At 38.6% G+C, this 26,792-nt stretch overlaps 4 protein-coding genes across 5 annotated transcripts; 2 read left to right on the plus strand and 2 right to left on the minus strand.

The window, feature by feature from the left end:
- Positions 1-205: 205 nt before the first annotated feature.
- ctbs (chitobiase, di-N-acetyl-) lies at positions 206-6,255 on the plus strand. Its single transcript, XM_034229923.1, has 7 exons — positions 206-404; positions 2,661-2,799; positions 3,036-3,244; positions 3,361-3,532; positions 3,632-3,729; positions 4,615-4,776; positions 5,715-6,255. The coding sequence occupies exons 1-7, from the start codon at positions 291-293 to the stop codon at positions 5,901-5,903; spliced, it is 1,083 nt and encodes a 360-aa protein (XP_034085814.1). The 5' UTR covers positions 206-290; the 3' UTR covers positions 5,904-6,255.
- Positions 6,041-12,764, minus strand: spata1 (spermatogenesis associated 1). Of its 2 annotated transcripts, XM_034229921.1 has the most exons (13): positions 12,713-12,764; positions 12,532-12,630; positions 12,266-12,372; positions 11,473-11,590; positions 11,097-11,150; positions 9,887-10,271; positions 9,175-9,310; positions 9,019-9,079; positions 8,597-8,705; positions 8,390-8,515; positions 7,947-8,122; positions 7,453-7,551; positions 6,041-6,944 (listed from the first exon to the last, which is right to left on the minus strand). In XM_034229921.1, exons 2-13 carry the CDS (start codon positions 12,589-12,591, stop codon positions 6,795-6,797), a joined length of 1,581 nt encoding a protein of 526 aa, XP_034085812.1. In that variant the 5' UTR covers positions 12,592-12,630; positions 12,713-12,764; the 3' UTR covers positions 6,041-6,794. The 2 variants fall into 2 exon arrangements, with proteins under 2 accessions (XP_034085812.1, XP_034085813.1); XM_034229922.1 differs by having other exon boundaries at positions 11,101-11,150; positions 12,266-12,341; positions 12,532-12,750.
- Positions 12,765-13,575: 811 nt separating this feature from the next.
- On the plus strand, positions 13,576-15,142 carry LOC117555155 (guanine nucleotide-binding protein G(I)/G(S)/G(O) subunit gamma-5). The gene is made up of 3 exons (XM_034229925.1): positions 13,576-13,814; positions 13,949-14,108; positions 14,870-15,142. Exons 1-2 carry the CDS (start codon positions 13,734-13,736, stop codon positions 14,072-14,074), a joined length of 207 nt encoding a protein of 68 aa, XP_034085816.1. The 5' UTR covers positions 13,576-13,733; the 3' UTR covers positions 14,075-14,108; positions 14,870-15,142.
- Positions 14,669-26,241, minus strand: rpf1 (ribosome production factor 1 homolog). The gene is made up of 9 exons (XM_034229924.1): positions 25,936-26,241; positions 25,428-25,484; positions 25,208-25,288; positions 25,024-25,119; positions 21,911-22,064; positions 21,164-21,246; positions 20,623-20,804; positions 16,039-16,165; positions 14,669-15,778 (listed from the first exon to the last, which is right to left on the minus strand). Exons 1-9 carry the CDS (start codon positions 26,164-26,166, stop codon positions 15,737-15,739), a joined length of 1,053 nt encoding a protein of 350 aa, XP_034085815.1. The 5' UTR covers positions 26,167-26,241; the 3' UTR covers positions 14,669-15,736.
- Positions 26,242-26,792: the final 551 nt, after the last annotated feature.

Below are 26,792 nucleotides of genomic sequence, written 5' to 3' on the forward strand. Positions count from 1 at the left end.
TCTGGTAATAAGTAATAAGCTAAAGTCTTATTTAAGTTTTTATTTTATTTATGTTATTCCAATCATGCTAAATAACTAAAATGTATAATTATATTGTAATTATGGTTAAATCGAATTGAAAACCTTACATGTTTGGTGAGGAGGCCTACTATCAATGTCGCTGTGTAAATTAACCATGACGTTTGTACCATGTCAGCCTCCGTACAGCAGTGATTCATTGAACTCGTGATTTGTTTACAGTTAAAACTCCGGGTGATCTGGGCCGACTTCAACTTCCTCCTGCTGCGAAAATGTTATACTTTCTCCTGTTTTCATCGTCGATATTCCTGGTCTGCAGAGCTACCGTGTGTCCGTGTGAGAGACCGGAGCTCTGTGAACAGATCCGGGACGAGAGAGACTTTGAGGTAGTTCACGTCTGTCTGTGACATAAGCTGGTGTTCAACATCCACCTGCAGCACATCACTGATAATTCTGCATTTAAATATACTGTTAATCACTTTAGAGTGGCTACAAACCAATAGCACATTACTAAAGAGATAATCAGAGAAAGGCAACTCTGGTCAAAACAAGACCATAGTTGCTTATCGAGAACTGAAACTAGGTGTATTTAATTTAATTGAAGTTAGTTCTAGGTTGGGTACTCGACAGACATTCACTAAGTTTCTAAAAAAAAACTCAATTTTCTTTATATTATATAAAATAGAGAGTACTTTCAAATCCACGAAAAAGAGGCGTGTCATCATACCTAGTGTAGTAATACAATTCTGCATTGATTTGAAGGCATTGGGTCACATTACATGGATTGAAATATTGAAATACTCAAGTAGTAAAAACAGCTGAATTTACCTAAGAAAATGTCATATAAGATCAAATAAGCACTTTAAATCCAATAACAAAGTGGTGTTTCTTATTTGTCAGGCGTAGTTCTGATATGGATTTGGAGTCGCTTTATAAAATAAATCTATTAAAAATGTTTATGTAAAATTAATTCAAGACACGTCAGTGATCAAAATAGTTGAGCCAAATGTATTTTAATATGTTTAGCTTATTTATTAGAACTCTATTGACCTGTAGCATCAACGTATTGCAAACATGGTACACCAAATAGCATTTTTAAATCATTTCCACTATCCATTTGTTTTGCTTTGCATAGTGAGTATTAAACTGGCATATTCAAGTATTGATCACAGCATAATAGACATAAATAAAGTAAAAGAAAAAGAAAACAATTAGAACTCTTGGTTTTGCTATAGGGACTGGACATTTTTTTTAAATAGCCATTTTATGATAAGGTGCTTTAAAAGTTACATGAAAAAGAGATAGCAGTGAACAGTGTTGTGAGTGAATGGCATGCATGGCTATACACAACATTAGCTGAACTTGTCTACTGTGCTTTCTGTTGTAAGTTTCAGATTGGGACTGCTGTTCCTCTTTATCTAACCAGCCTGTCTGTGTTTGTTTAACGGTTGCGTGATATTTGAGAAAGAGTGGCCTCTTGGACTTCTGTGAGGTGATTCATGCTTAGAAACTCACATATCAAAGTGTTAATTTAAAGACTAATTTTGTAATTGTACAATACTTAATGTTTAATAATAATAATACATTTGATTTATAAAGCACCTTTCATTGCTAACAGCAATCCCAAGGTGCTACAGGAGGCATAATAAAAACAAACAAAATAAACAAAAGTTTAATCAAAAGCTTTTTTTAAAAGAAAGGTTTTCAAGCCATTCTTGAAGGCGTCAGTGGTCTGTGGAGTCCTCAGGTGGTCTGGGAGGGAATTCCACAGGCGAGGAGCAGCTGCACAGAAAACCTGATCCCCCATTGTGCGGAGTTTGGTCCTCGGGGGGCAAAGCCGATGGTTTATATATTATTAAAGACCTTTCTCACAGAAGAACATTATACTTGAGGAATACAGGGGTAATTAATTTCCTCAATAACAACTGCATTCCAGTTTTGTGCTAGAGCCCTGATAGTGTCACTCACTGGTATGACTTACAGTGCCTTAGACATTAGCTTTTTACTCTTCTAATTATTGTAATTAGTACATTTAGCTATTTTGAATTAAGACATTTACATTTTGCACAAACCCTAGTCTGCCTTTTATTATTAAAGGAGACTTGTATTTTTTATGTTTTTGAGACCACATGCAGCAATACTGACCTAACTCGGGTAGAAGGGATGTGATTTTATCTGAAAGTAGCCTATTGGTCAGTCACCAGAAAAATAGCCATTTTCAACATCAACTAGTGTTTTTTTAGCCTACTGTCAAGTACCACACATTGCCTGAATTTCACTATAATATAATCCAGACCATGTCAGACTTTAGTTTTAAAATATCAGCTTGGGATCTGGTAACCTGTGATGGACAAATTCAGGCTAGACTTAATGAGTAATTTATAATCAACAATCCATACATGAATTGGCAATTCAAAAAAAGGTTGCAGCTATCATAATTCAGGCCGGCCTGTTTCTTATAGTTTGAGAACCTTTACTGTGTTAAGATAAAGAGACTGAAATCACAGTGTCAAACATGTTTCCTTTTTTGAAGATTTATGAATAAACAAACAACAAAATGCAGTAAAAGTGGGACATTAAAGGTATGTAAAAGCAGCAGTTACTCTTCCAGTCATGAGTCTGTGTGGTCTGTGTGTTTTCAGGTGTATGTGTTTGACGTTGGTGGAAAGACATGGAAGTCCTACAACTGGAGTATGGTGACGACAGTGGCAGCGTTTGGAAAATATGATGCTGAACTCATGTGTTACGCTCACTCCAAAGGAGCGCGGCTTGTACTTAAAGGTAGAATTTGGGCTTTTTGCCTTTATTAAAGAGATAGATTGGAAAAGGGGGAAACATTATTTCATTGATATTTGTTAAATTCATCCAGTCAGTGTTATAAGCAACCTCAAACTTAATGTTTGAACAAGTTCCTGACACATTTGGTAATCTTTGATGCTACTTCTTGAACTGTTAAAAGTTCATGGCCATATCGTCCTCATAATGATGTCCATCTTTCTCTTTGTTTGTTTGAAAAGGTGACGTTCACCTACCCTACATTGTGGACCAAGACAACAGGACGGCGTGGATAACAGAGAAAGTCAACCTAGCCAAGAGTCAATTCATGGATGGGATCAACATTGACATCGAGCAGGCCATGAACGAGGGGTCGTCAGAGTACCGTGCTTTGACAGACCTGGTCAAAAGGACCACTGAGGCCTTCCACAGGGAGATCCCAGGTTCCCAGGTGAACACAATGTTTTCAACAAATGTCACCATAAAAACATGTAGTTTAGTTGAACTCTATGCCTTATTCATTTGACCAAGTGGCTTCTTTAAATGAATCTTATTCCTTATCTCAAGGTCTCATTTGATGTTGCCTGGTCACCAAATTGTATCGACAAGCGCTGCTATGATTACGTTGCCATCGCTGAGTCCTGCGACCTGCTGTTTGTGATGTCCTATGATGAACAGAGCCAGATCATGGGGGACTGTATTGCAATGGCAAATGCCCCACTCTCTCAAACACTGAATGGTTTGTTGTCCAGTTTTTACGTTATGAATGAGAATAAATCAGCTTGTCAATGCATTCAACTACTCATCACCACCTTATGCCTGTTATGTTTCTTTTAAGGTTATGACCAGTTTTTGAGTCTGAAAATCAATCCAAAGAAGCTAGTGATGGGAGTGCCATGGTACGGCTATGACTACCCATGCCTTAACTTTTCCCAGGTGAGATACAGTATGTTCATTTAAAAGATAAATATAAAAAGCTTGGGTTATATTTTAGTTTATTGAGGTCTGGTATAAAATATGATACAAATATCCATGGTACCCAATGGATGAAACACTTTGGTGATAATCTTACTTTTTCACTACAGCCATCGTGAGATCAGAACAGTTGGTTTTAAGTGAAATGTCTTCACAACTTTGGACAGATTTCAGTGACATTCGACAAAGACTTTCATGTCCAAGTATGGTGATCCTTTAACTTTGTATCCAGCACCATCTTCTGGTCGGAAAAATAAATGTGTCGAATACCACTTATGATCAGCCTCATTTAGCATTATAATTGTGAGGAAGTTTTCATCATTGATGTGGTTTGCACGTTAGCACTAAGCACGGATGTGTATCATTCATCACAGTGCCGCTGTGGCTGTAGTTCCTTATTCTTGTTTTAGTGTCAACATATCCCATAAAATACATATAATTACCATGAATTGATTCTACTTCCAAGTAGTGCCTGTGTAGCCAAAGCCTGATATATTTGTTGCCTTTATTGTTGTCCAAAAACTATAAAGGGATCATTTGAGTTGTTTGGAGAAAGTAACACGGGTAATAATAATAATACCCAACTTCAAACACCCACATTTACATTACTTCAAAATGACTTTTATCAACTGAGTGGGGTGGCTTATTAAAAGGGTAAAGATGGATGTAATCGCTCAGTTTCCCCTTGAAATAGGCTGTCTCATATTATGAATATAGCGAAAACAAATACTGTTTTCTTAAAGATTCTACTTCAATCATTTATTTATACTTATTGTTTGAGTATATAGAAGTTGTTATTTCTAAGATGCAAACACAGATATCTCTTAATGTCTTTACCCATACCAGGAGGGAGTTTGTTCATTAATGAAAGTGCCTTTCCGTGGAGCCCCCTGCAGTGATGCAGCAGGAACACAGAAAACATACAAGTGGATCATGACGCAGGTCAACGGCTCTTTGTCCGGCAGGCTCTGGGACGACAAGCAGAAAGCTCCATACTTCAATTACAAGGTGCGTTGTCTTTATTATATATTTTAACTTTGAATTCTTGTTTAATTTGCTCAAAGATGTAAAGCTATGTTTGAGTTAGATATTTTAGTAGTTAGCAAAGTAGGTGCCAATTTCATGGTTTGTCTCTCTGTGTGGTCCCAACTCCACTGACTGCTCCTCTTTTATTCCTGATAAGTTACGACTTCACAAGTCAGGCATGGTTTGTCCAGTCTGTTTATCCAGAGGGCTGGCGTCCGACCGAGCTCCCACAGTGTCACTTCCCAAACAAAACAAATCACCCCTTAGCCATAAAACATTCCTGACTTCTTATTGGCTTTTATACAAATCATTATAAGATGGTGCATCTTATTTATTGTCCATCATCTGTACTTCTAGCTGTGTTTCCGCAGGACCTTAACGAGTACTTAAAGTTGATAATACAGTATACAATAAATGCAAAATAAAGGCCCTTAAAGTGTTAAACAGACTTAACCTCCATTTTATCAGGTAACACATTATGTAGTTGGTGTTCATTATGTATTACATAACACAAAATGTACATTATAATAAGTATAAAAGACATTAACAAAAGGAATGAAAATATACTACCCTAACAACAAGGTTTTTTATTTATATTTATATATATCATCAATTCTTTTGAATAGGAAACAGGCTTGTGTTTCTCGCCCTCTTTTATAAAAAATATAACTTTGACCTAATATTTGTAATACATTTGTTGTGCTTTGTTACCACTTAATCCATCTGTTTTATTCATTGATACAAGGAGTTATCATAAACTGAGACTTTTCAGTGGTGCTATCTTAAAGTCAATTTATAGTTAATGTAAGTGGAAGTTTAACACTGGTTCAACATGTTATTACTCAAAGTCGGGATGAGGATATGGAAACGTTGAAATTAAAACGTATTATGTTAACCTCAGGAGTCTTGTTCTCCTTTAGGACCAGGAAGGGCAGATCCATCAGGTTTGGTATGATGACCCACAGAGTATTTGTCCCAAGGCGGACGCGGTGAAATCCAAAGGTTTGAGGGGCATTGGCATGTGGAATGGAAACATCTTGGACTACAGCGATGAACCGGTCGCCAGGCAGCAGACCGCAGTGATGTGGAATTCTCTCTTAGGATGCTAAGAAGCTTGGATACACTTGACACGGTTGCAGAAATGTACATCACCCCTCCTGTTTGTTGCTAGGTCAATATAACCCCTTGTTGCAGTAATGGGGTGGGGCTTCTCTCTATTCAGGGATGCATACTTGCACTTCAGAGGTTATTGTGGCTTTTATTGGTGTTGTCATTGAATGTAGTTACACGGCAGACATTCCTCTGTGCAAACTGAAACAACTGATTCTTGGAAGAAAATAAAAGACAACCAATCTTTTCAATGTGACACAAACAGTATTTTAGATTTTATGATATTGAGCTTACTCAGATTCCTCCACTTTTTCTTGCTTTATGCTTATGATAAATAAAATATGTTCTGAACATTCTGTAAGTTATTGAAGCTACACAACCAGTTAAACGATTTTTTTACAGCACCTGAGGAAGTCAAAGTACCAACTTTGTGAAGAAATCCGATCACATCAGACATGAAATAGTAATACAAATAATAATAAAAAGCGGGAAAAGTATCAGCACAAAACTCAGGTAAAAAAAAGAATGACATGTGGAAAGCACAGCTGCTTAAAATAAAACAAATCAAGTGCTGTCCAACAAGGCCTTAAATGGTATAAAAATGTCTTAAATCCATCGTTCAAATGTCATGACAATACAGGTTTTATGAATCCTTTTTGTCTGACATTGTAAAATAAAATCTCTAAATAATTGGTAACCTCTATTTTTGTATATTAAAAAAACCTGACTTGTGCTTCAATATAGCAGGAAGTGTTTAAAACCTGGCATGATAAATTGATAATTCTTGTGTTTTTCCAGTTTTGGTCCTGAATTGAATGGCATTAAAACAAATCCCAAACAGACTTTAATCTAGTTTGCCTTAAACAGTAGGAACCGTGGTATGCACTGAATCAGATGGAGGTTCGTTGAGCCTGCGGTGTTTCCCGTGTGGTACTTCCAAATCCCAGAGAGGACATGGGGCCGGGATGAGAGGACTGACTCTTCTTCTGGGCCAGCTCAGCCTTCAGGGCCCTCAGCTCTGTGGCAGCCTGTTTCCTCAACTATCGGCATTCAGGAAAAAATAAGCTGGTTTGTTATTATAATTCAGCAGATTACACAGTAGCTGTTGAATGTAATGAAGAACATTTACTCAAGTACTGAACACTAAATAGTAAACAACATTTATATGTGTGTTAACACAGACACTCCTAGATTTCTGAGATCCCAGTCCAGTCAGCAGAGTTAATTCGCTAACGGCTAACTGCAGCTATACAGTTAGCAGCGGTTAGCCTTACTTTAGCAAAAAGGAAGGCTTTCTGTTCATCAGGAGACTTCGTAAATCACAGAGTTCAGGATAACTATAATCCCCCCACTGCTATAAGGCCATCCAACCTGAACAAAACAGCTAATTTAACGGATACATTAAATATCTACAGATGTGTGCAACAAAGCATATTTTTCAGATATGCTTCTTGAACAACTAGTTCAAACTTCCTTTGTAGTTCAACAGCTATACTTTTGCTCAGGGGTTTTAGAAACATTTAGGTAGACTCATATACAATCAGATACCTTTATCTCTGTTATCAACTTCATCTTGGCATCCTCTACCTTCCTCTTTAAGTTGTCAATCTCATGGCTCTCCGTCATGATCTGAATGATGAGCTCGTTCTGAAATGAATGATATAAAGGCCTTTATTGAGAAGAAGAAAAAAGCTTGAAATTGTGTTTAAGCAAAATAAAGTGGGTTTTATTGAACTTAAATATTTCTACTTAAAAAGCACAGGTGTTCCATTTGAAAGGCTTGGGTAATAAGCATAACAAACTGTTATTTTCCTGTTAAAAGTAGATTTTATTGCTTTAATAAATGCATATTGGCAATTTACATTTTTATTTTAAAATGTCAGTGTTGACATTGGTTGGGAAACCAATCAATATTTAGTCTCTACTAAAGGACAGTTAAAGACGTATCTCTGAGGAATAACTCTTCCACATGCATCGCATACCTTTTAGGAATTAGTCTTAACAAACACTACAACATTTAATCAATTTGTCTTCAGTTTTACCTTTATGGAAGATCTGCCCTGTCGTCTCGGCTTCCCTCTGTTATCTCTGGCCTGGAGCTGGTGCAAGAGTTTGTTGTAAAATGTCTCCAATTCCTGTCTTAGGTTTCTCAGATTTTCCTCCAATGGCGCAGTGGCCTTTTTAGTTTCAAAATATTTCTTCTTCCAACTGTCACGGGCTTTACGTTGAAGAAGAATTGCAGCAGAATTTAGTTACATATTGAAAAAGTTGACATATTAAAAATAATTTGACTAACAATTTTACTTTCTCATATGTTGTCCACAATCTATCAAGTAAAGCTTTAGTGGCAGAACATGAATTAGGAAATGAAATGGAACATGTATCTTTATTCTTGATGTCACTGACTGCTGGCAAAATGAAGAACTTGATGGATGATTCCTTGTAAGATGTTATTTCTTTCTTGTACAGTTTTTTTATTGCTCACCTTGGTTCCTGCGGTGTCTGTTTTGAGCCAATAAATCCTTCCCCTTTCTTAGCAACTCCTGCCTTGTCCACTCCAGCTGCTTTCTCTCCTCCCTCACCATCTTTATTTCCTCAATCAGTTCCTCTCCTAACACACAAACATGTCAGTTTGGATCAATACCAAATAAAAAACTTGAATCCTTGGTATGAGGCCAAAGTGACAGCTTACTGTTTGTGTGAAAGACACGATGGATAGGTTTTTTTGGAGTGACTATGGGCAAGCCTTGAGGAGGAGAAGAGAACCCAGGCCGGGACAACACAGCAGGACTTCCTTTCACCTTAAAACAAGCAACAAACACATGAGTCTATATCTCAAAGGATTTGAATGGATTAGTCTTTATTCCTGCCCTTTTTCACTTTAAAGACCTCCCACACTTCACTAGACCCACCTGCTGGTTGTGGAATGTGGACTTATCACTACACCAAAACAACTTTCAACAAACTGGACATTTCCTACTTGTTTTAAAAACCCTGTAAAATCAATGAAGAGCAACCTTTCTCAAAGTGTTATACTCAAGAGTATAGCCTGAATAAGAGATGCTGAGACTGATGCTGGGAAAAAGCTTGGACATAAGTAATGCAATACTTTACATCACTGCTTTGTTTATTCCTGATGGACTTCAGTGCATGTGCGTCTTTTGATTTCCCCAGCCTGCAAAACAACACACTGTTAGAACAAGCAGCAGCCGAACAAACTGGTATTCACTGCAGAGTACAAGTATGGCTCTCAGTAATAATGCTCAGTACCCATCTGAGAGAGAAAAGCCTGAATCTCTGTCCTCCAGAGGCTGGACTGCTCCTGAGTCTCTGGCTCCTCTGTTCTGTCTCTGGTGCTGTTTCTTCTTTCTGCAGGTTTCTTCATTTTCCTTCACCTCATCTGAATCTGCCTCACAACGCTGTACAGCTTTAGATTTATAGAGACTGAATAGCTGAGTATAGTAATGAGATCATAGGATTAGTTTTAAAAGGGCTTAAAACATGTCAATGTTAAGATGTTGGGTGGCAGATGCACAGCTGGATTCCACTAATGTAAAAAGTGCTGGTTACCCATATTATAAAATGCCAATGTGATGTTCACATTTAATCCGAAAATAACTTTGTAATGTACAGTATAGTTTTGTGTCTGCGTTCTTGTGCGTTTGCTGAAATATGCTTTTTAAAGAACATGGGGATGTTGATGTTTTATATATGCAAGACTGAAAGCCATTTTCTTTTGACATACAGTATACCATAAGGATACGGGTCACAAGATCTGTCCTAAAACATAGTGAATTTCAGCAGGTTTAAGTAACAGAAACCTGCACTTTTTTCACATAAAGTAACTGCAATAACCCCCAGATTTGGCCGATTTTAAGAGAGATGGCGAACCAAGATGAATGTAAAGTGTGAGGCATCACAATCGGAAAGTTGGAGAGGACAATGCTTTTAATGCTGCACAGAAAACTTCAGTATATTTTACCGTTATTTTGTGAAACAGGCTGTGGTGCCCTTTGATTGCGATGCTTCTTTGTGCAACATTGCTGCTCTGCCCACTCTAAGTTGGAAGACAGACCCTCTTCATTGTCTCCTTCTGCCTCTGAAGAACTATAGCTTTGCTCCTCATCTACCTCCTCTTCTTCCTCCTCTCCCAGGCTGGGGGTGGGAGGTAGCTGATGGGAACACTGGGGGATGAGGGGGAATTTAACAGGCTCCTTTGTTCCTGCTGGCTGGTTGCAGGTCTTTGGAGGCTGGTAATAGGTCTGCTGGTCCGGCGAGCTGCTGCTGGTGTCTGGGGTGAGAGACTGGGAGCAAACACTGCTGTCGCTCTCCACAGCGGGCAGCAGGTAGAGCTCCGGCTGCGGGGCCTGCCGACAGGTGACAGCAACACATTAGTGCAGCCAAACAGGAACATAAAGAGGCAGAGGTACTATTATTGACATCTGTAGATCACAGGATAATATGCAATTACAAGGTTAACAAACAATGACAAACAAAAAATCATTGTTCATAAAAAACAAGGGAAAATTGTGTTGGATGGTATAAAATGGAATAGAATAATATAATTTAAGAAATACTTCACTCACAAAATTACCATTTATATAGCAAAAACTCACCCTTTGTTACTTTGAATTATTTCAAAGAACCTTCTTTAAACATGCCAAATAATATGGCAAATAAATAATCAAAACACTGAGAAAAGTCTTGATGAATTTAAGTAAATGACGGCCATGCAACAACAACCAAACTACATCAAAACCTATGTTTACCAGCTTACCGCACAACTCGTGCAGTATAATTGCAGTGTCATTTATCCAGCTGTTTGCTAAATACTTTCACTATATTTTTCACTTTTGATATATTTTCACACAAGTAGTCTCATGTGAGTTGTTGATATGGAAATGGTCATTTTGTGGTTAAAGGTTAAACATGGCAACAACATATCTCTGTAATCCATCCACTGGGATTGGAAGCAGAAGATAAGAGACATTTAGACATTTAGATTTTTTTGAAAAATCCAAATACTATTTTCTATCAAACCGAAAATATAAGGGATTCCAATAACAATGCAAGAAAAAAGCTAAATGGTAAGGAAATTCTTTAAATTACATGAACCTGTGTTTAGTCAATACATTATGCATCAGACTATTCCAAAGAAAAACGATGTACATTTGGACATGGATTCTACATACATACGGTGGCGCGAATGTCTTCACTTTGAGATCCCCCTCCTGTTTGCTCTTGACCTGCAGTATTAAAGAATGTTGTTATAGAAGGCGTGATAGTAAAAACGTTTTACACACACACACACACACACACACACACACACACACACACACACACACACACACACACACACACACACACACACACACACACACACAACACACACACACACACACACACACACACACACACACACACACACACACACACACACACACACAGTGTCAGCAGCTTGAATAGTAAACTTGTCAATCCAACTGTCTGCCTCGTTTCTCTCTATTGTCTGCTCGGTGAAACACAACCAGCTATATAAAACAACAGTAAAACGCCAGCTGCACTCACCAGAGCCAAACTGCGCCCCACACATTTCAGAAAAGAGAATTTGTCGATGCTCCTCTCAGCGCCAAGAAAAGCTCTCAGCTCTGTCCTCAGAGTTTTCAGGGTGATATCAGGATAAACCCTGACATCACAGGGATGAAAAGGATATTTTAGATATCTGTTATACAACATATAATTATAGCTGTACAAAACATTGAAACAGAACATGAGAAACAGTCAGTAATCTTCAGTGGATTAATGAAACATAATTAAACCCTTGGAGGGAAAGTTGTATGTTTCCTTGAATAGAAAAATGCTTTCTGGTTCTTCAGTTTCAATATGATTAACAAATCAGTATTTGAAAGTAGTAATGATGCAGGTGAAAGATAAGTACATTTGAAGTATTCTGAGGCTGTATAGATTCATCCAACCAAAATTCAGAGAAAAATATGGTGCTTTTTACTTCACTGTGTTTGTAGCAGATGTGGTTACTTTGCAGAATAGGACTATAAAATAGTTAAAACTGCTATAGTTTTATATATATATATATATATATACAGTTTACATCAGCATTTCTATATCTGTAACAATCCAACTGTACACCACCTTAACCAGCTGCAACAGACTGTTACATGTCACAACAATAAATAACACTCAAAGATGTGTGTTATTACTCCTTTACTTAAAGTAAATATGTTTTTTTCATTTTGGAAATGAATTTGAACACTTAACGTTGCCATTTAAACATAGTCAGTCAACAGTAATATCTTCTGAGTTTGGTTTCTTGCATCAAATGAAACATGTGCAGCAGTTTCACCTGATGAATCCGGCAGATATGAAGCTCTCTATGGCTTCAGCAGGGACTTTATTCAGCTTCACATTCCACTGGTCACCTGGCACATACAACACATGGAGCTCTAAGAACTAAACACATACAACACATTTCAGTGTGTACTTGCATTATGAGCAGTGAAAGTAAAACTGCATTTGCTTTTATAATTAACTTGTGTTCACTCTAATACATTCACATTCCTGCAGCATACTACGACTTTTTGCAATGATGCATGGATTCCCTCACCGTACCTTGCAGCTGGCCGGTCTTCGGTCCTCTGCATGTCTCACTGACTCACAGGACAGCTGCATTATCAGTCCAGAGCAGCATGAAGAGAAGCTGATAACTCACTAAATGACGGTAGATTTTTGTTAGGTTTATTCGCAGTAAGCTTTGTTTGTGTCAGCTGTGAAGGCGTGGTCTGCTCAGTACCTATCTGGTGGATCAAACACGGTCCCGTGGAGTTTGTTTTATGAGCTTGCCAGTCCTGGTTGCTCTGGTGCTGGTGATGACAACTTGTGCAGAAAGAAGGAGGACCAGAGCCCGCATTGTCCACAAGTTGCTTCGGTTTTGCAGTTATAATTCAGAATTTGGACACATTCGTGCGGTTTTTTTTAATAATAATGAACCGATTTCGAAAGTTGAATAGGTATGGAAGTTATACCATTTTACTTTACATTATTTTTGAATTAATAGCCTACTAAAAATTGGAAAATTGTATATAAAGACTTGGCGACCCGTCTGTGGTTTAAAGTTATCAGATGTTTGTTTTATTTTGTTCATCTAATTTACTGCCTGTATAACTTTTGCATTTAAAGACACCTTTTATAAATAATACCGCACAGGATAACAGGTTTAAATGTAATTTGGGTGTCTGACTGTGATAATGCTTCATCACCACTAGAGGTCGCAATTTCGTTTCATTAAGCTTTAATGCAGCTTTCAAGCACACTGGAGGTCGTCGTAATTATAATTTTTGACGATACAAAATAAAAGTCCCCGCCTCCCAAAAAATAGAAGATAGATATTTATTTCAGTTTTGAAGAAAGCACAGAGATTACATACGTCAACAATCGATGATAAAGACGAGGTATAAGACACATTTTGGGTGATACATTAACCAAAGCTTTAGTAATGTAAAAACTGCGCTTATTTCTTTCATTGCTCTGAATTTATAGCGTAAATAGTTAGGTTGAGTTCCAACTAAACTATAAAAACTCATCTGTACATCTTCGCAATGGCATTTGGTGTAAATTCTATGTTATAACTGTGGGGGGAATAAATTGAAAATATTATTTCCATTTGAACAACACCCCTTGAAGGCAGCACCGACTGACACTCCTTTAAAGAAAACCGGAAACTCTCTGATCAAGGAGTGATCAGCAGGCTACATACCAAAAGCAATTTGTTTGTAAAAGTTTCTTAATCGTTCCTAACCCTCACAATCTTTACAATGTCGGGCTCATCGAGCATTGTGGCGATGAAGAAAGTCGTCCAACAGTTACGTCTCGAAGCGGGCATCAACAGAGTAAAGGTGAGTTAACGTCACTCTTTAGTGTTGTTATTTGTTGCTAGTGTCTCTTTCTAACACAGATAATGTCGTTCAACTTTGTAATTTGAATTCTTAGGATTGCTGGTTTATTAACTCTCCGGTGTTGTCTCCCACAGGTGTCCCAGGCCGCCGCGGACCTGCAGCAATTCTGCCTGCAGCACGCCCAGCAGGACCCTCTGCTCTGCGGCATGGCCACCAGCACCAACCCGTTCAGACCGCAGAAGGTCTGCTCCTTCCTATAGCACCAACCAACACACCTGCAAACCCTCTGCCTCTGTGAGTACTACTGCACTCATTCTGCTCGGAAAGCTCCGTCATTTTCTCCACACATTAGTCATGTTAAAACAAAACGTATAATGGGGACTGTATACAATGTGTTGATGTGCTCTTTCAGTACCATCATTACCTACTGAGGAGGTAATGGGGAAACAATAAGATTCTTACGAACCAACCACTTTTTTGTTAAATTACACTCTTTAACCAAAGGCCTCAACCCTTTATCATGCAATTATTGTTATAATGAAGTCGCTTAGGAAAAAGGAAATATCTTTAAGACTGCACATACAATGTCAAAAAGCACATTATTTTCTTCATTGGGTTCTGGTTCTTACACCATACATATTGTAGTTCTGTCAAATAGTTATACTAATAGTCTCGACAATGATTTTAATGTTTCGACAAAAACTAAAGTAAAAAAATAACGCGGTTAACCCACCTGTAACTGAGTTATGATACCAACATGTTGTATATTTATCAATGTAATAAGTATTGCATTTAAGTAAAAACCTGCACCATTATTACTCATAGCTTTCAAAAGATTGCAATTTACAGCCACATTGTTTGCAGTATCTTAGTCAACTTAAAAAAACATATTTAATTTTCACACAGCTTCTTTTTATGCTCCACTCTCAATCATCCTGTTAGAGCCCATACACTTTGGGGACAATTGTTGTATCTTGATTGTAGGTGTACAGTACTGCAGTATCTTCAAGTAAAATTCTCATTGGGTCCAACTAATGCATGTGACATTCTTGCAGGTTTTTGGACATTGTGAAGCGTTGTTGGACTTGCGCTGTGGACTGATTCGTCTCAGGAGCGTATGGGAATTTGCGAACAAGAAACTAACCTAAGGTTTTTTTTTTTTTAATGCTTGCCTTTGTAAACTGTGATAGAAACATTTCCAGGTGCTTATATGGCACAATACAAGTCTTAACCTTCTTGCTTGGAAATAACTAACCCAAATCGTGCCTTTTTGAATTGTAAAATGTTCCATGCCTGATTTTTGAGAATAAATAAATGTATTTTCCACATTTTTAAGTTGCAGCAAATGTGTTCAATGTATCTTATTTTCAAATCTCTATGAAATACAAAAGCACTGTAGACACAATTGGAACCATCTACCAATTTCCAGACACGGTTTCACTTAATTCACGGCTCATTGTGTTATTTACACAGGACGTAACAGTATGTCTGCATGGACTACAGGTTGTGACCAGGAAAAGCTCACATTTTCTGAATTTAATTTGGGTCACATTCATTACGTTTCGAGATACATTTAAAAGGATCCATTAATGAGTTTCACTCACGGGTCAAATTGTTCAGGTTATTGGGTCCATGTGGAGGGCTGCATTTATCCTCTGGTTTTCTGCCAATGTGTGAAAGTCTTTCCAACAGGCAGCTGTCCCACACTTGGTATACAGATACAGCTTTATACAGTAAAGGTCCCTTTCAGGACAAGTGTGAATCTAGCATGATGTGATCAAAGCTGCACATCAAAGTAAATGGTTGTCCACAAAGAACCGGATATCCACTATAAAGTCCATTTGTCACAAACGGTAGTAATTTATTGGATAATATACACGGCCGTCCTTTCCTGACCCAAAGCGCTGGATGTTATTTTGCACTTAAATCTGGAACTTCCTTCTGCAGGCATCCATCTCATGGCGCTGGAAACAAAAAAAGGGTATTTTTAGCTTTACAGAAAGAGACTGGGACAGAACACCTATTTTACCTCTCATTTTCAAGTCATTGAAGTTCATTGCAATCCTTTATGAATAACGGAAAACCTGGCAGCAAATCAGTCTACCAAATGTATTCAAACATCAATACCATGCAGATGGCACAGAGACATTTACTAATATTAAAGTGCTGTCTAAGTTTCACTATAACAGCTATTTTTCAAGTAAAAGTAAAGACTGAGACTAACCTTAAGGACCCACTCATACTCTCCAAACTTTGAGTCAAAGGTGCCTTTCTGGAGAGAGCGGAGTTTGAGGGTGAAGCGAGGGCCGAGCTCTTGAATACCAACCTTCTTCTCATTCTTGAAGATGTACCTTCAGAAATACAAATAATTGTTTATTAGACACTCTAAATGTAAGATGCACTGGCTTGAACAAATACAAAAAAAGGTAATGTGTTATACAGGGTTCATACACTTTTTCACCAATGATTTTCCATGACTTCTCCATGACCGTTACCTAATTTTCCATGACCAAAAACATTACTCTCTCAGCGGTACCACTGAAAATGGTTTATTTTAACATGGAACAGGAAAATAAGGTCTGCATATGAAACATGGGGCCCAGTCCAATAGTCCATTTAGCTTAGGAACCTTCCTAATCAAGTGAAATGACCCGGAAGTACGTCACTGGCAGCCATGATAAGTGCCGTTCCAATTCTCCAAATGAAAGGAAAGGAGGTTTCAAACTTCCTTTATAACCTCCTTTAGCTTAGGAACCACTGGACCTCCCTAGCCGAAAGGAGAGGAGAAAATGCTGCATTGCAGCCGCAGCATTTGCCGTCACTCAACAGTCGGCCGTTCACGGACACAAACGATAATGGGAGAAATGATATCATGAAAGTTACGGTGCTTATTAAGCATTTTAAAACGTATGTGGTAAGTTGCCAAAGTGCTTTGTTTTGAACGTTCATCAGTATTATAATCAAAAAGAGAAATATGAACGTTAGTTTTTACTGAAATGATCAAATAAAGTCAACATTTCACTGAGCTGTGTGGGGTTGTTCAACTTTTAAAAGATGTTTGAATGGTGATATACACAGTGATAGATGTTAAGGACTAACGTTTATAATAAATACATTTGTATTTATTTTAAGATCTTTTAATAGTTCATACAATCATATGTGGACCGGAGGGAGAGGGTGACGAGCATAAGTTTCACTTTCCTTTTTTATTTCAATTCCAACTTTGGTCCTGAAGAATATGTTTCTCTGTTGTCCACGTTCATAAAGCATAAAGCAACAGCATCAGAGCACGGTACAGAGTCTCTAGATGAGTTTACAGTAGTCCCTCGTTCTTATTGAACATCCATGTTGTAGTCCGCTGTATAGAAAACTGTAGTTTCCATAGTTTCCCCACAGCAGCAGACGCACATTCATGACGTCCGCTGGCGCATTATAAACACGTCGGATAGTGAAAGTGCATTCGGATTCTCTAAAGTACCGCGGTCTCTTCTCCTAAATCCTTTTGAATTCTCCTATCCACTATCCCTTAACCCCGTGACGTTTCACTCAGAGGTCAAGGAATAGGAGATAGGGTTAGAACTTAGGAGCTAATTTTTGGATTATCGGAACGCAACCATGTTGTGTTATCTAAAACAAATCAAATAGTAGGCTTACTAGCTTCTACACGCTAAAGCAACTAATGGCGCGTTTCCACTGCAGGCCTCGCTCGGTTTGGTTAGGCCTTATTAGGCCCGGCTCACTTTAATGCTGCGCTTCCATTACAGTTTAGGAACTGGGGCAGTTACTATAGTAACGCAGTGTAGGCGGAGCCGTGACGTCATCTTCAATGAGAGCCCCAGAAAAACAACTTAGCTGTTAGCACTCAGAGCTCACAGCTCTTCATATCTGTTCAGAAACGAGACAAAAGTTAAACAAGTACAAACCACAGACTGCCTGTGTCATGGCGAATACAGTCGCTGGTTTATTTATGTCTGTATAGGCCGTTGTTGTGAGTGTGGACGGTCGGAGCATACATAACGTTAGCTTAGCCAAGCTCCATTTAGAAAACACGCATTTTAAAAAGGGTTTTTCGCCTGCCGTCTGTCTGCAGACTTGCCAAAGCATTAATTCATGGTTTTTACTAACCGGTATCAGTATGTTGTTACTTCGGCATCATTTTGAAACGTGTATTACAATTAAATCACAGTCAAATATGTTCATCTTGTTGTAGTTGTAGCCCCCTTGCCAGCGATTCTCTCTCTAGTTTAGCATACTCAGCCTGGTTGTTCCTGGCCCTAGAAACACGATTTAGTCGGGCCAGAAAAAAGGTGAAAAAGTAGCCCCGGGCCTAAACTAGGCCAAGTGGAAACGCAACCAAAAACGGGCCCCGCACGGCTCGGCACGCTTAAAGCGAGCTACCCGCTGCAGTGGAAACGCGCCATATAATCTCTCACCAGCAAAATACCTCGTCAGTGAAATGCCATTTTACACTTCATTACTATACGATACAGTATTTATCATCATTATAGTATTACTATTTCGGTAATTAGATAAAATATTAGATAAAATATAAATTATATATGATGCAACTTGTTACATTTCTAAAACTTTTCCAGGGCCTGGAATTAACATTTTTGAATTTCCATGACTTTTCCAGGTTTTTAATGACCGTAAGAACCCTGGTTATATGACTAGGCACTAGGGGTGTAACGGTTCACAGAAGTCACGGTTCGGTTCATACCTCGGTTTGGCGGTCACGGTTCGGTACAACAAGGAAAAGCAACAAAAGTTCCAAATGCATAATTTTGTTGCTGTTATTTATTTTTAACAGTAGTGCAAGTTTTGGTATGAAAATAAGGAACTCTAACATTTGGAATCATTAACTGTATTACACAGTAGTGTTGTCACGATACCAACATTTTGGTTTCGATACCGATACCAAGTCAAGAATTGCGATTCCGATTCTTTTCTTAAAAAAAGGGAAACAGTCTTAAATGTAATTATTGTGCTTTATTTCACACCAGAACCATAACACAAACTTTTAAACAATGAGAACAATAAACAAAATAAATGACAAGAATTTGTATTAAATAAAATTAAGCATCATCTCAAACAACTTTTTTGTTTTATAAAATATATATTTTTTTATATTTTATTAACATGTAATAGTACAGTAATATAAATAATTATTGACAAAATGTATATTGCAGATGTTAGCCACATTGGTAAGTTAGCAAAAAGATAGCCATATTAGACAGTTATCATTGCCATTAATTGCCTCGTCAAACTACGAAAACGTTCGTTTGTCACAAAATAAATTACACTTGTTTGACTTAGATCTGAGGGCTTGAGCATGATGTAATTATGTTATCTATCAAATTCGCTAACCTGTCTGTCTTTAAAGTCTTTAAACAGCTCTGGATGCCGGTCGGCGGGTGCTTAGCCAAGTCTGATGTGTTGGCTCCCTTGGTTTGCAGGGATCTAAAACATTTCTCACAGACAGGCCTCGTGGTGTCCGTAGGCTTGCCCTCACTGACAGAGATATAGCTCAAATACTTCCAAATTTCGCTTCTGGCGTCTTTTTTGTCAACAAGCCGAGGCGCAGCGGCAGTTGCACTCCCACTTGCAGCCATGCTTCTCGTTTTCTCACATGCTCTGGCAGCTAGCGCGTGGCCGCGTGCACGAGAGAGGGGAGGGACTTAGAACGTGCTTGAGAGGGGAGGGACTGCAGGCACGGCTGCAGTGCAGGGAATGGAAGCAGAGCGCTGAACACACACGGCTCTTATTAAAAAGGCGCTTTCTCACCGGAGTACTTTTCCCCGTCATTCTTAAAGTACCGATACTAATGAAACGGAGGAATCGTACCGTTTTTAACGGCAGGGTATCGCGGTACCTTTCAAGTATCGGTACACCGTGCAACACTATTACACAGTTAAAAACAAACCACAAACAGTAACACTCACACTCAGATGGCCATATTATTTATAATGGCTAATGTCAAACTAAAAGGTGTACAACTAAAAAGAATGTCTTGAAAATATTTAAATAAATAATAAGAACGTGTTTCAATCACAATCAATAAAAGGCAATACAGAACTGTATAACATCTCCTGATGTCAAAATATAAAATAAATACAATGATAAATATAAAACTAAATAAAATCTGTACCTTTAGGAGCAATGTCTAACATGTGTAATTAACTTGTGAGTGTGTGAGGCCATTATGCCTAAATAAAGGTACTCAAGCTTTACTCTATTTTCAAGTTTTTCTTCAAAAAGATGAGTTTGTCTACGTTGTCAGTAGTGAGGGCAGATCTGTTGGCGGTAACTATGTCACCTGCCATCGAGAAAACCCTCTCGCTGGGGACTGAGACCGACTCGGATGTGATTGAGCATGTTTGACGTGTTACCACTATCATACCGCATCGCTGTCGAACAATGTCCGATCCACAACTCGCACCCCATCATTGTTGTAGTCCACAGGGAACCCGAAATGTTCCCACACAGCTGATTTAAAAGAAGCAGGTGGGTCTTCTAGCTCCTGTGTGTTGTGTGAACTCGCCATAGCTACTAACTATTCTTCTTGATGTATTGTGTTCGTTTTGTTCTTGTTCTTCATTTGTTATTTACAGGCGGCTGGCTTTTAGGCGCAATACCGCCCCCTGGATTATATATAGTGTAATACTGCCCTGAGTGACAGACTTTTTTCCCACTCGTAAAAAAAGGCGTATTCGCCGTGTGACTGCATGTGCCGAACCGTGACGGGACGAATACGGATACCGTTACACCCCTACTAGGCACACAATCAGAATTACTTAAGATAACTCACCTGTGAAACCTGAAGAAGATGAAGTCTCTCTGGTTGTGGAAGGTGGCGACCTGTCGACCCACAAACTGAGGGTCCTGTGGGAAGAGGGCAGCGAGCAGCCGGCCGATGCTGTGGCCCAGACGTGTGGTGAAGTTGTTGAGGATCACCTCGGGGGAGTGTTCAGTTGGATCTTTGCCTCGTCTCTGCCGAGGGAAAATATAAGTAATGATAAGCAACACTTGCTCTGTATATAAAACTAGAAGTACAGCCTTCGCTTATCAGTCAGGTTGCAGTTCACATCCATTTCTATCCAAAATGGTATCACCTCATTTTATGCTACAAGACATTTTTTTTGCAATGAAGTTGAAGAAATTCCCAAAATGTGTTACTGAGATTACACCTTCACAAGAAATGGGAACGACCCCAATGGAAAGGCAGTATAATACATTGAACACGGCAACTCTTCTCCTACTGTCAGTTTTAAAGAGATGCTTATTATTGTCATGGAATTACAAATGTGCCATTTAATCATAACAGAAACAGAAAAAAGACATCCACTTGCCTTCATCTCCTTGCGTAGTCGAACGCTGCTGATCTTGAAGTGTGCAGTTGGCCCATCAGGAAGATGACAAAGAACCAATCCATCTTAAAGTCATGGTTAAGGAAGGTGACATTAAAAAAGTGAGCTAGAACTTTGAATAGCTTGCCTAGTTAAAATGCCAGTGTAGAGCTATTTCACTTATTTAGATACTTATAAGTTTTACATTCAACACTCAGCCTTCACCTAATATAGTAGTCTCTATAGTTATTTTTTTAACTGAAAACTGGCCCTTCAATAGTGTTTTATTTGCAGAGTATATTGTTTTTTTTTATCTTCATGGTCTACTGTATATTTTGTACTTTTTAGTGCCGTTTTATTTCTATTTTGAGATGTTTACATTTTGGAATTGTTTATTTCTACTCATGTGCAATGCCTTGTTTGGTTTGTTATGCTTCTGCAAATCAAACATTTCCCAATTTGGGATCAATAAAGTACATCTTATCTTTAAAAAATGTGCTCAAAATCACATAGACTTAATTAATAATCTAAATAACAGCAATGAAAGTTTTCATTTCATATAGCACTGTAAATGTCATGAAATGATGAGCTGTATTGTTTTATGCATGTTTATGTATGTTTTTTGTGTGTGAGGACCCCAGGAAGAATAGCCAATGATCATGCTAGTGCTAATGGGGAGCCTAATAAAGAATAAGAATACAAAATAAATACTAGATGACAGGGATTAATATATGCTGCCTTTGAGGATACTGGGCATTTTGCGATCTTCATTGATGACCATGAGGTAGGTGAAGTTCCTGGCGACGCACTGAGGGATGATCTTCTTCAGGGCCAAACCTCTTCTGTAGTACACGTGGGCGTTCGGGACTACTGTGGCCAGCTGCTCACAAAATCTCACCGTCCTCTACAAGAAAAAAACATTAGAGGTATCAAAGTGTTAAACAAACAGTGTTTGAAAACTGATGACGAGTAAGAAAAAGCCTAAGCAGACTCCAATTCCCACCTCAGTAACAATTCACAAAGCACCTCAAATGTCAATTACACACACTGGATGTTAAACAGCCTCAACGTTTCATTATCTGCTGCGTTATGCTAACCCAGTGTATGTACAAAGAGCAGACAAAGCTTATTATTATTTACAGGGGTGCACATAACTTTTTTGCCCTGGTTCTCAAAGGAGCACCTGGAGATGTTGCTTGGTGCTCATCCTTAAAATGAAATAAACCATAACTTTTGAGGGGTCTTGACTTTATTTGCCAGACACACGGCACTAAACACACATGCAGAGGTGAACACAGAACACACATGCAGAGGTGAACACAGAACACACATGCAGAGGTGAACACAGAACACACATGCAGAGGTGAACACAAGACAACATTAGCACGACCAGTAATCCTACAAGCTGTCATCACTACCCTCCTGACTGTTCTCCTCACTGTCTTCCTCTCTGTCAGACATGGTAGCTGATGATGGAGGCCTACTACTTTCTCTCTGGTTGAGTCTGCGATTAGCTGCTTGCATCCACAAGTCAACAGCTGGGTTTGGGTCGAAAGTCTCTGTTGTCATCTTAGACAAGTGGATGTAATCAAATAAGTATGTGAACATAACCAATAGCCTACCATAGCCAATAACAAATTAATGTAACTTATTTTATTTGTGTTCATTCATATCTTATTTTACCTTAACATTTATTTATTTATGCATTTTTTTTTTATCTCCAGTTTTAAAGGATATTTGTGGTTACTGTCCTATAGTATACATTGGAATGATTTAAAACCTGTTTATCCCAATAATTACAAAGGAGTGCCTTGGAAATATGTGTTTACATAAATTGTGATCAAAACGTTTGAACTTAGACTAAAGTGAACTATCTAAACACTCAGAGTCCTTTACCTCACTGAGCTGTAGTTATCAGCCTCTCAGTCTGACTGGAGAGGACTCTCCCTCCACATAATTGTAGAAACATCTTCTTCTTATAGCCGTTAGAGCAGCTAGCACCAGATGCTAATAACAACAGCGCTGGAACCGGTGCACCCTCCCTCGCTCCCACACTCACTCGCATTTTGGCTGTGAGCTGCGGGCGCCAGATAAGCCAACATCCCCCATTTTCATCACTTACAGCGCCCATCATACAGGGCAAATGAAACGTGTAACCGCGGTGAAAAGGGTGTTACATTTACTTAATTATGAATATTGTTACATCAAGGCCGAAAATTAGGATGAGCCCCAACGGTGAAAAATGTTTTTTTCCCTCCCAGAGCTGCCAGCGCAGCACCTCCACAGATCTGGCGCCCTAGGCGAACATCTATAACGCCAGGGCTACGGGCCGGCCCTGAGTTCATATGCAACTCGCAAATATCTTTCTCTCCTCTCTCTCCATGTTGGTACGCAAATGCGCCTTTTTTCAAATGACCCGGTGCTCTTTTTTTGGCGGAGGTGCGCATGCCAAACTGCCAATAAAGTGGGGCTGAAATAAAGGACATAGTCCAGTTGTATTTTTTGTATATACATCAACACAATATAGGGGCATAGTCAGGGTTGGGTTGTAACGGAATACATGTAACGGCGTTACGTAATCAGAATACAAAAATCAAGTAACTGTATTCAGCTGGCGTTACATTTGAAAACCGAGTAATCTGATTACAGTTACTTTCGTAAACCTGAAGTGAATACATTTTGGATTACTTATTGGTGGAAAGATTTCCTCACAACATTCAATATTCATTACTAAAGGTACAGCCGAATCATCACAGCGCACAAAACCTATTACCGCGCAGATGGAACAAAAAAGGGAGCGTTTGAAAAAAAATTGCAGGTCCGCTCAGTGAAACAATAACAACGAAACGTGGAGGAACTAAAGTCTGCGTTTAAATCGTGTGTGTGTGTGTGTGTATATAGGTGTGTGTGGTTAAAACACACCAGCCTGCGGTCACTCTTAGCCTTTCTGATGATTCTGAAGGTAAACACAGTGAAGGCGGTGCGTGAAAGGCACTGCGCGCTCCTCTTCTCAGAGGCTGAGTTAACCCTCCCGCTGCCTCCTGGTGCTGCAGAGATTTCATGAAGTGAAGGAGGTTTTCCTTCTATAAAACAGCTGCGGGCAGCAGATACTGTGAGAGTCACAGACATGAATTCATAGATCAAGGCAGACTGGTGCACACACTCTCCTGTTTTGCCAATCCGGTGCTTAAACAAATATAGCTCTACACCCCTGGCCGACATGTCCTTAAAATGAAGTCCGAGTTCGACATTTTAATTCATGTCCTGCCAACACTGGCAGGACAGAAGGCGACACGCCCGTTCTAAGCGGTGTCCCTCACTCCTCACATCCCAAGCTGCATCCCCAAAAAGTGTATTATGTTGTTACATCGTTTCAGATGTTATGTTTCAGTTGTGCTCTTGATAAGCCAAAAACTCCGGTTAACCAAAACATACCCATCTGTGATGGAAAAAGAAAGTAATCTGATGACGTTACTTATTTAAGACACATAACTGTAACTGTATTCGGATTACTTTCAGAGCCATGTATTCAGTAACTGATTACATTTACAAAGTAACCCTCCCAACCCTGGGCATAGTATACAAGTGTTTCCAAATCTACCAGTAGAACATCATAAAAATGTACTTCATCTAGTAATAATGGTATAAGTAATAAGTGACTAGTAATATTCCTTGCAAAAAATATCAGAAGTGCTGTCATTGTCATTTTATTGATTTGGAAAAAAATGAATTTGAGCTCCAGGCCTAATTTCCTTCAAGAGTATGTTTTTTTGCATTTTGATATTGTTAAGGGTGACAGGTTCTGGAAACTGAAAAGAGTCAAAAGTAATAGACATGTATGATGCCGGGCAGCAGCCACTCACCCCTCTTGGTCTGTCCGATGTTGTGATGAGCACTTTTGGGTTTGTCAACCCGTTGAAATAGGCAGAAAATTCATCAGTTCCCTCGTCAAATGCAATCTGCATAACAGGAAAACAAATAAATGCATATTCAGTAACAATTTAACCTGAGATAGTTAGAATAAGCTCAGCCAAACTCGCTCCTTACCTCTTCATCTTCTGGGTCGACTGTTGTCTCGTCGTAAACCCTCTGGTTTTCTATCGTCTTTGGGACTTCTTTAGGTGGTGCCTTCATGAGGGACAGAATAAAAGATACAATTAGTGCTATTCATGCTCTCACCTTGCTGAATGGTATGATTTAGAGGTAACATAACAAACGTATGTAATTCATTAAGAATTTGAACAAAATAGAGGGTAAACAAACTCACCTTGTCACCTAAAGCTTCCCTTTCTTTTTTCTTCTTTTTCTTCACTTGCAACTTTAGCTGAAATATGAAGAAATAAGACATTAACACTGAAAAAAAGTACATTAGATTTTCAGTTTCATAAGAAAGAAACGAACACATTTGAGAGATTGAAAAGAGCATTGTATACAATTGTTTTATGACATTTGTTGACAATATGTTATTTTTCTGTTAATAGAATAATCATACAAGTAAAGTAAAAGTGTAAGATGTGCTCAGTATAAACACATATTAACTGACTCACTTTGAGACATGAATGAGGGGAGTCATACGATTAAAAATACCGAAAAAAAGTTAAAACACCACCACAAAAAGAAGAGGTTTTACCCAGACCGGAACCTTCAGTAATGTAGTAGGCTACTAACAGCAGGGCGTTGTATCAGGACTGCATTCGTTCAAACTAGGTAATACCCAATAAAATGGCAGCTATGTGTGATTTACTTGCTCAATTACAACTTAACAGTGTGTTTACCTTGCTTTTCTCCAGCTTGAATTTCATGAACATGTGGTGTCTTCGCTGTTTATTCTTGATTTCGGACACACTGAAGGTGGGGGGGAAGGCAGCCTCGCTCGCCTCCAGCTTCGGCTCCAGCTTCGGCTCCACTGCATTTCGCTCCTTTGTCACACTCTTGTTCTTTGGCTTCTTATACTCCTTTTTCTTACCTTTATTGTTATTACTCACGGGAACCTCTGTAATGTCCATCTTGTGTCAGATGTTATGGCTGAGTGTTTCACGTGTGTGGAGCTGGTTTCCTGTTCGTGGCTCACGACTGGGGACCGGAAGTGAAAAAAGTGGAAAAAGAAATTGCGAGGACACCTAGTGGTGAGGAGGAGTAAGAACAACTCAAAATAATAAATTGATAGAAAAGGTGCCCTGGTGTAAAGTAAGTAACTAAGTACATTACTTACTTTTCTTAAGTACAATTTTGACAGACCTGTAATTTACTTGAATTTCAATTTGTTGCTACTTTGTACTTCCACCCCACTACAATTCAGAGGTAAATCGTGTACTTTTACTCCACTACGTTTATTTAATATATTTAGTGACTTTGCAGATGTTGTTTGATGATGTGAAATATAAACTACACTTAAATAAGACATTCGTTACACCTGCATTACGCTACCCTGCAGTACAAAAGGTGATTAAAATAAGCTGCACCTTTACCAGCTTTGATAAACACATTAATGCAATAATTATAATCATAACATACCATATTATTCTGAAAAGGATCAATTTGCACAATGAGTAGGCCTACTTTTAAGTACATTTTTATGCTTATACTTTTTACTTTGACTTGAGCAACATTTTTGAATTCAGGAAGACTATTC

This window comes from Gymnodraco acuticeps, unplaced genomic scaffold, assembly GCF_902827175.1.
Source record: "Gymnodraco acuticeps unplaced genomic scaffold, fGymAcu1.1, whole genome shotgun sequence".
NCBI classification, from domain to species: Eukaryota; Metazoa; Chordata; class Actinopteri; order Perciformes; family Bathydraconidae; genus Gymnodraco; species Gymnodraco acuticeps.

Excerpts from the sequence above, each read along its gene's own strand:
- ctbs (XM_034229923.1), top strand. The coding sequence starts at position 291 with ATGTTATACTTTCTCCTGTTTTCATCGTCGATATTCCTGGTCTGCAGA. Across the intron at positions 3,245-3,360 it reads GGGAGATCCCAGGTTCCCAG|GTCTCATTTGATGTTGCCTG; the intron begins GTGAACACAATG and ends CCTTATCTCAAG. Across the intron at positions 3,730-4,614 it reads CATGCCTTAACTTTTCCCAG|GAGGGAGTTTGTTCATTAAT; the intron begins GTGAGATACAGT and ends TACCCATACCAG.
- spata1 (XM_034229921.1), bottom strand. The coding sequence starts at position 12,591 with ATGCAGCTGTCCTGTGAGTCAGTGAGACATGCAGAGGACCGAAGACCG. Across the intron at positions 9,080-9,174 it reads GGCTTTTCTCTCTCAGATGG|GCTGGGGAAATCAAAAGACG; the intron begins GTACTGAGCATT and ends GTTGTTTTGCAG. Across the intron at positions 8,706-9,018 it reads GGAATAAACAAAGCAGTGAT|GTGAAAGGAAGTCCTGCTGT; the intron begins GTAAAGTATTGC and ends GCTTGTTTTAAG.
- LOC117555155 (XM_034229925.1), top strand. The coding sequence starts at position 13,734 with ATGTCGGGCTCATCGAGCATTGTGGCGATGAAGAAAGTCGTCCAACAG. Across the intron at positions 13,815-13,948 it reads CGGGCATCAACAGAGTAAAG|GTGTCCCAGGCCGCCGCGGA; the intron begins GTGAGTTAACGT and ends TGTCTCCCACAG.
- rpf1 (XM_034229924.1), bottom strand. The coding sequence starts at position 26,166 with ATGGACATTACAGAGGTTCCCGTGAGTAATAACAATAAAGGTAAGAAA. Across the intron at positions 25,289-25,427 it reads GGGAAGCTTTAGGTGACAAG|GCACCACCTAAAGAAGTCCC; the intron begins GTGAGTTTGTTT and ends TCCCTCATGAAG. Across the intron at positions 21,247-21,910 it reads TGAAGATCGCAAAATGCCCA|ATGGATTGGTTCTTTGTCAT; the intron begins GTATCCTCAAAG and ends CATGACTTTAAG.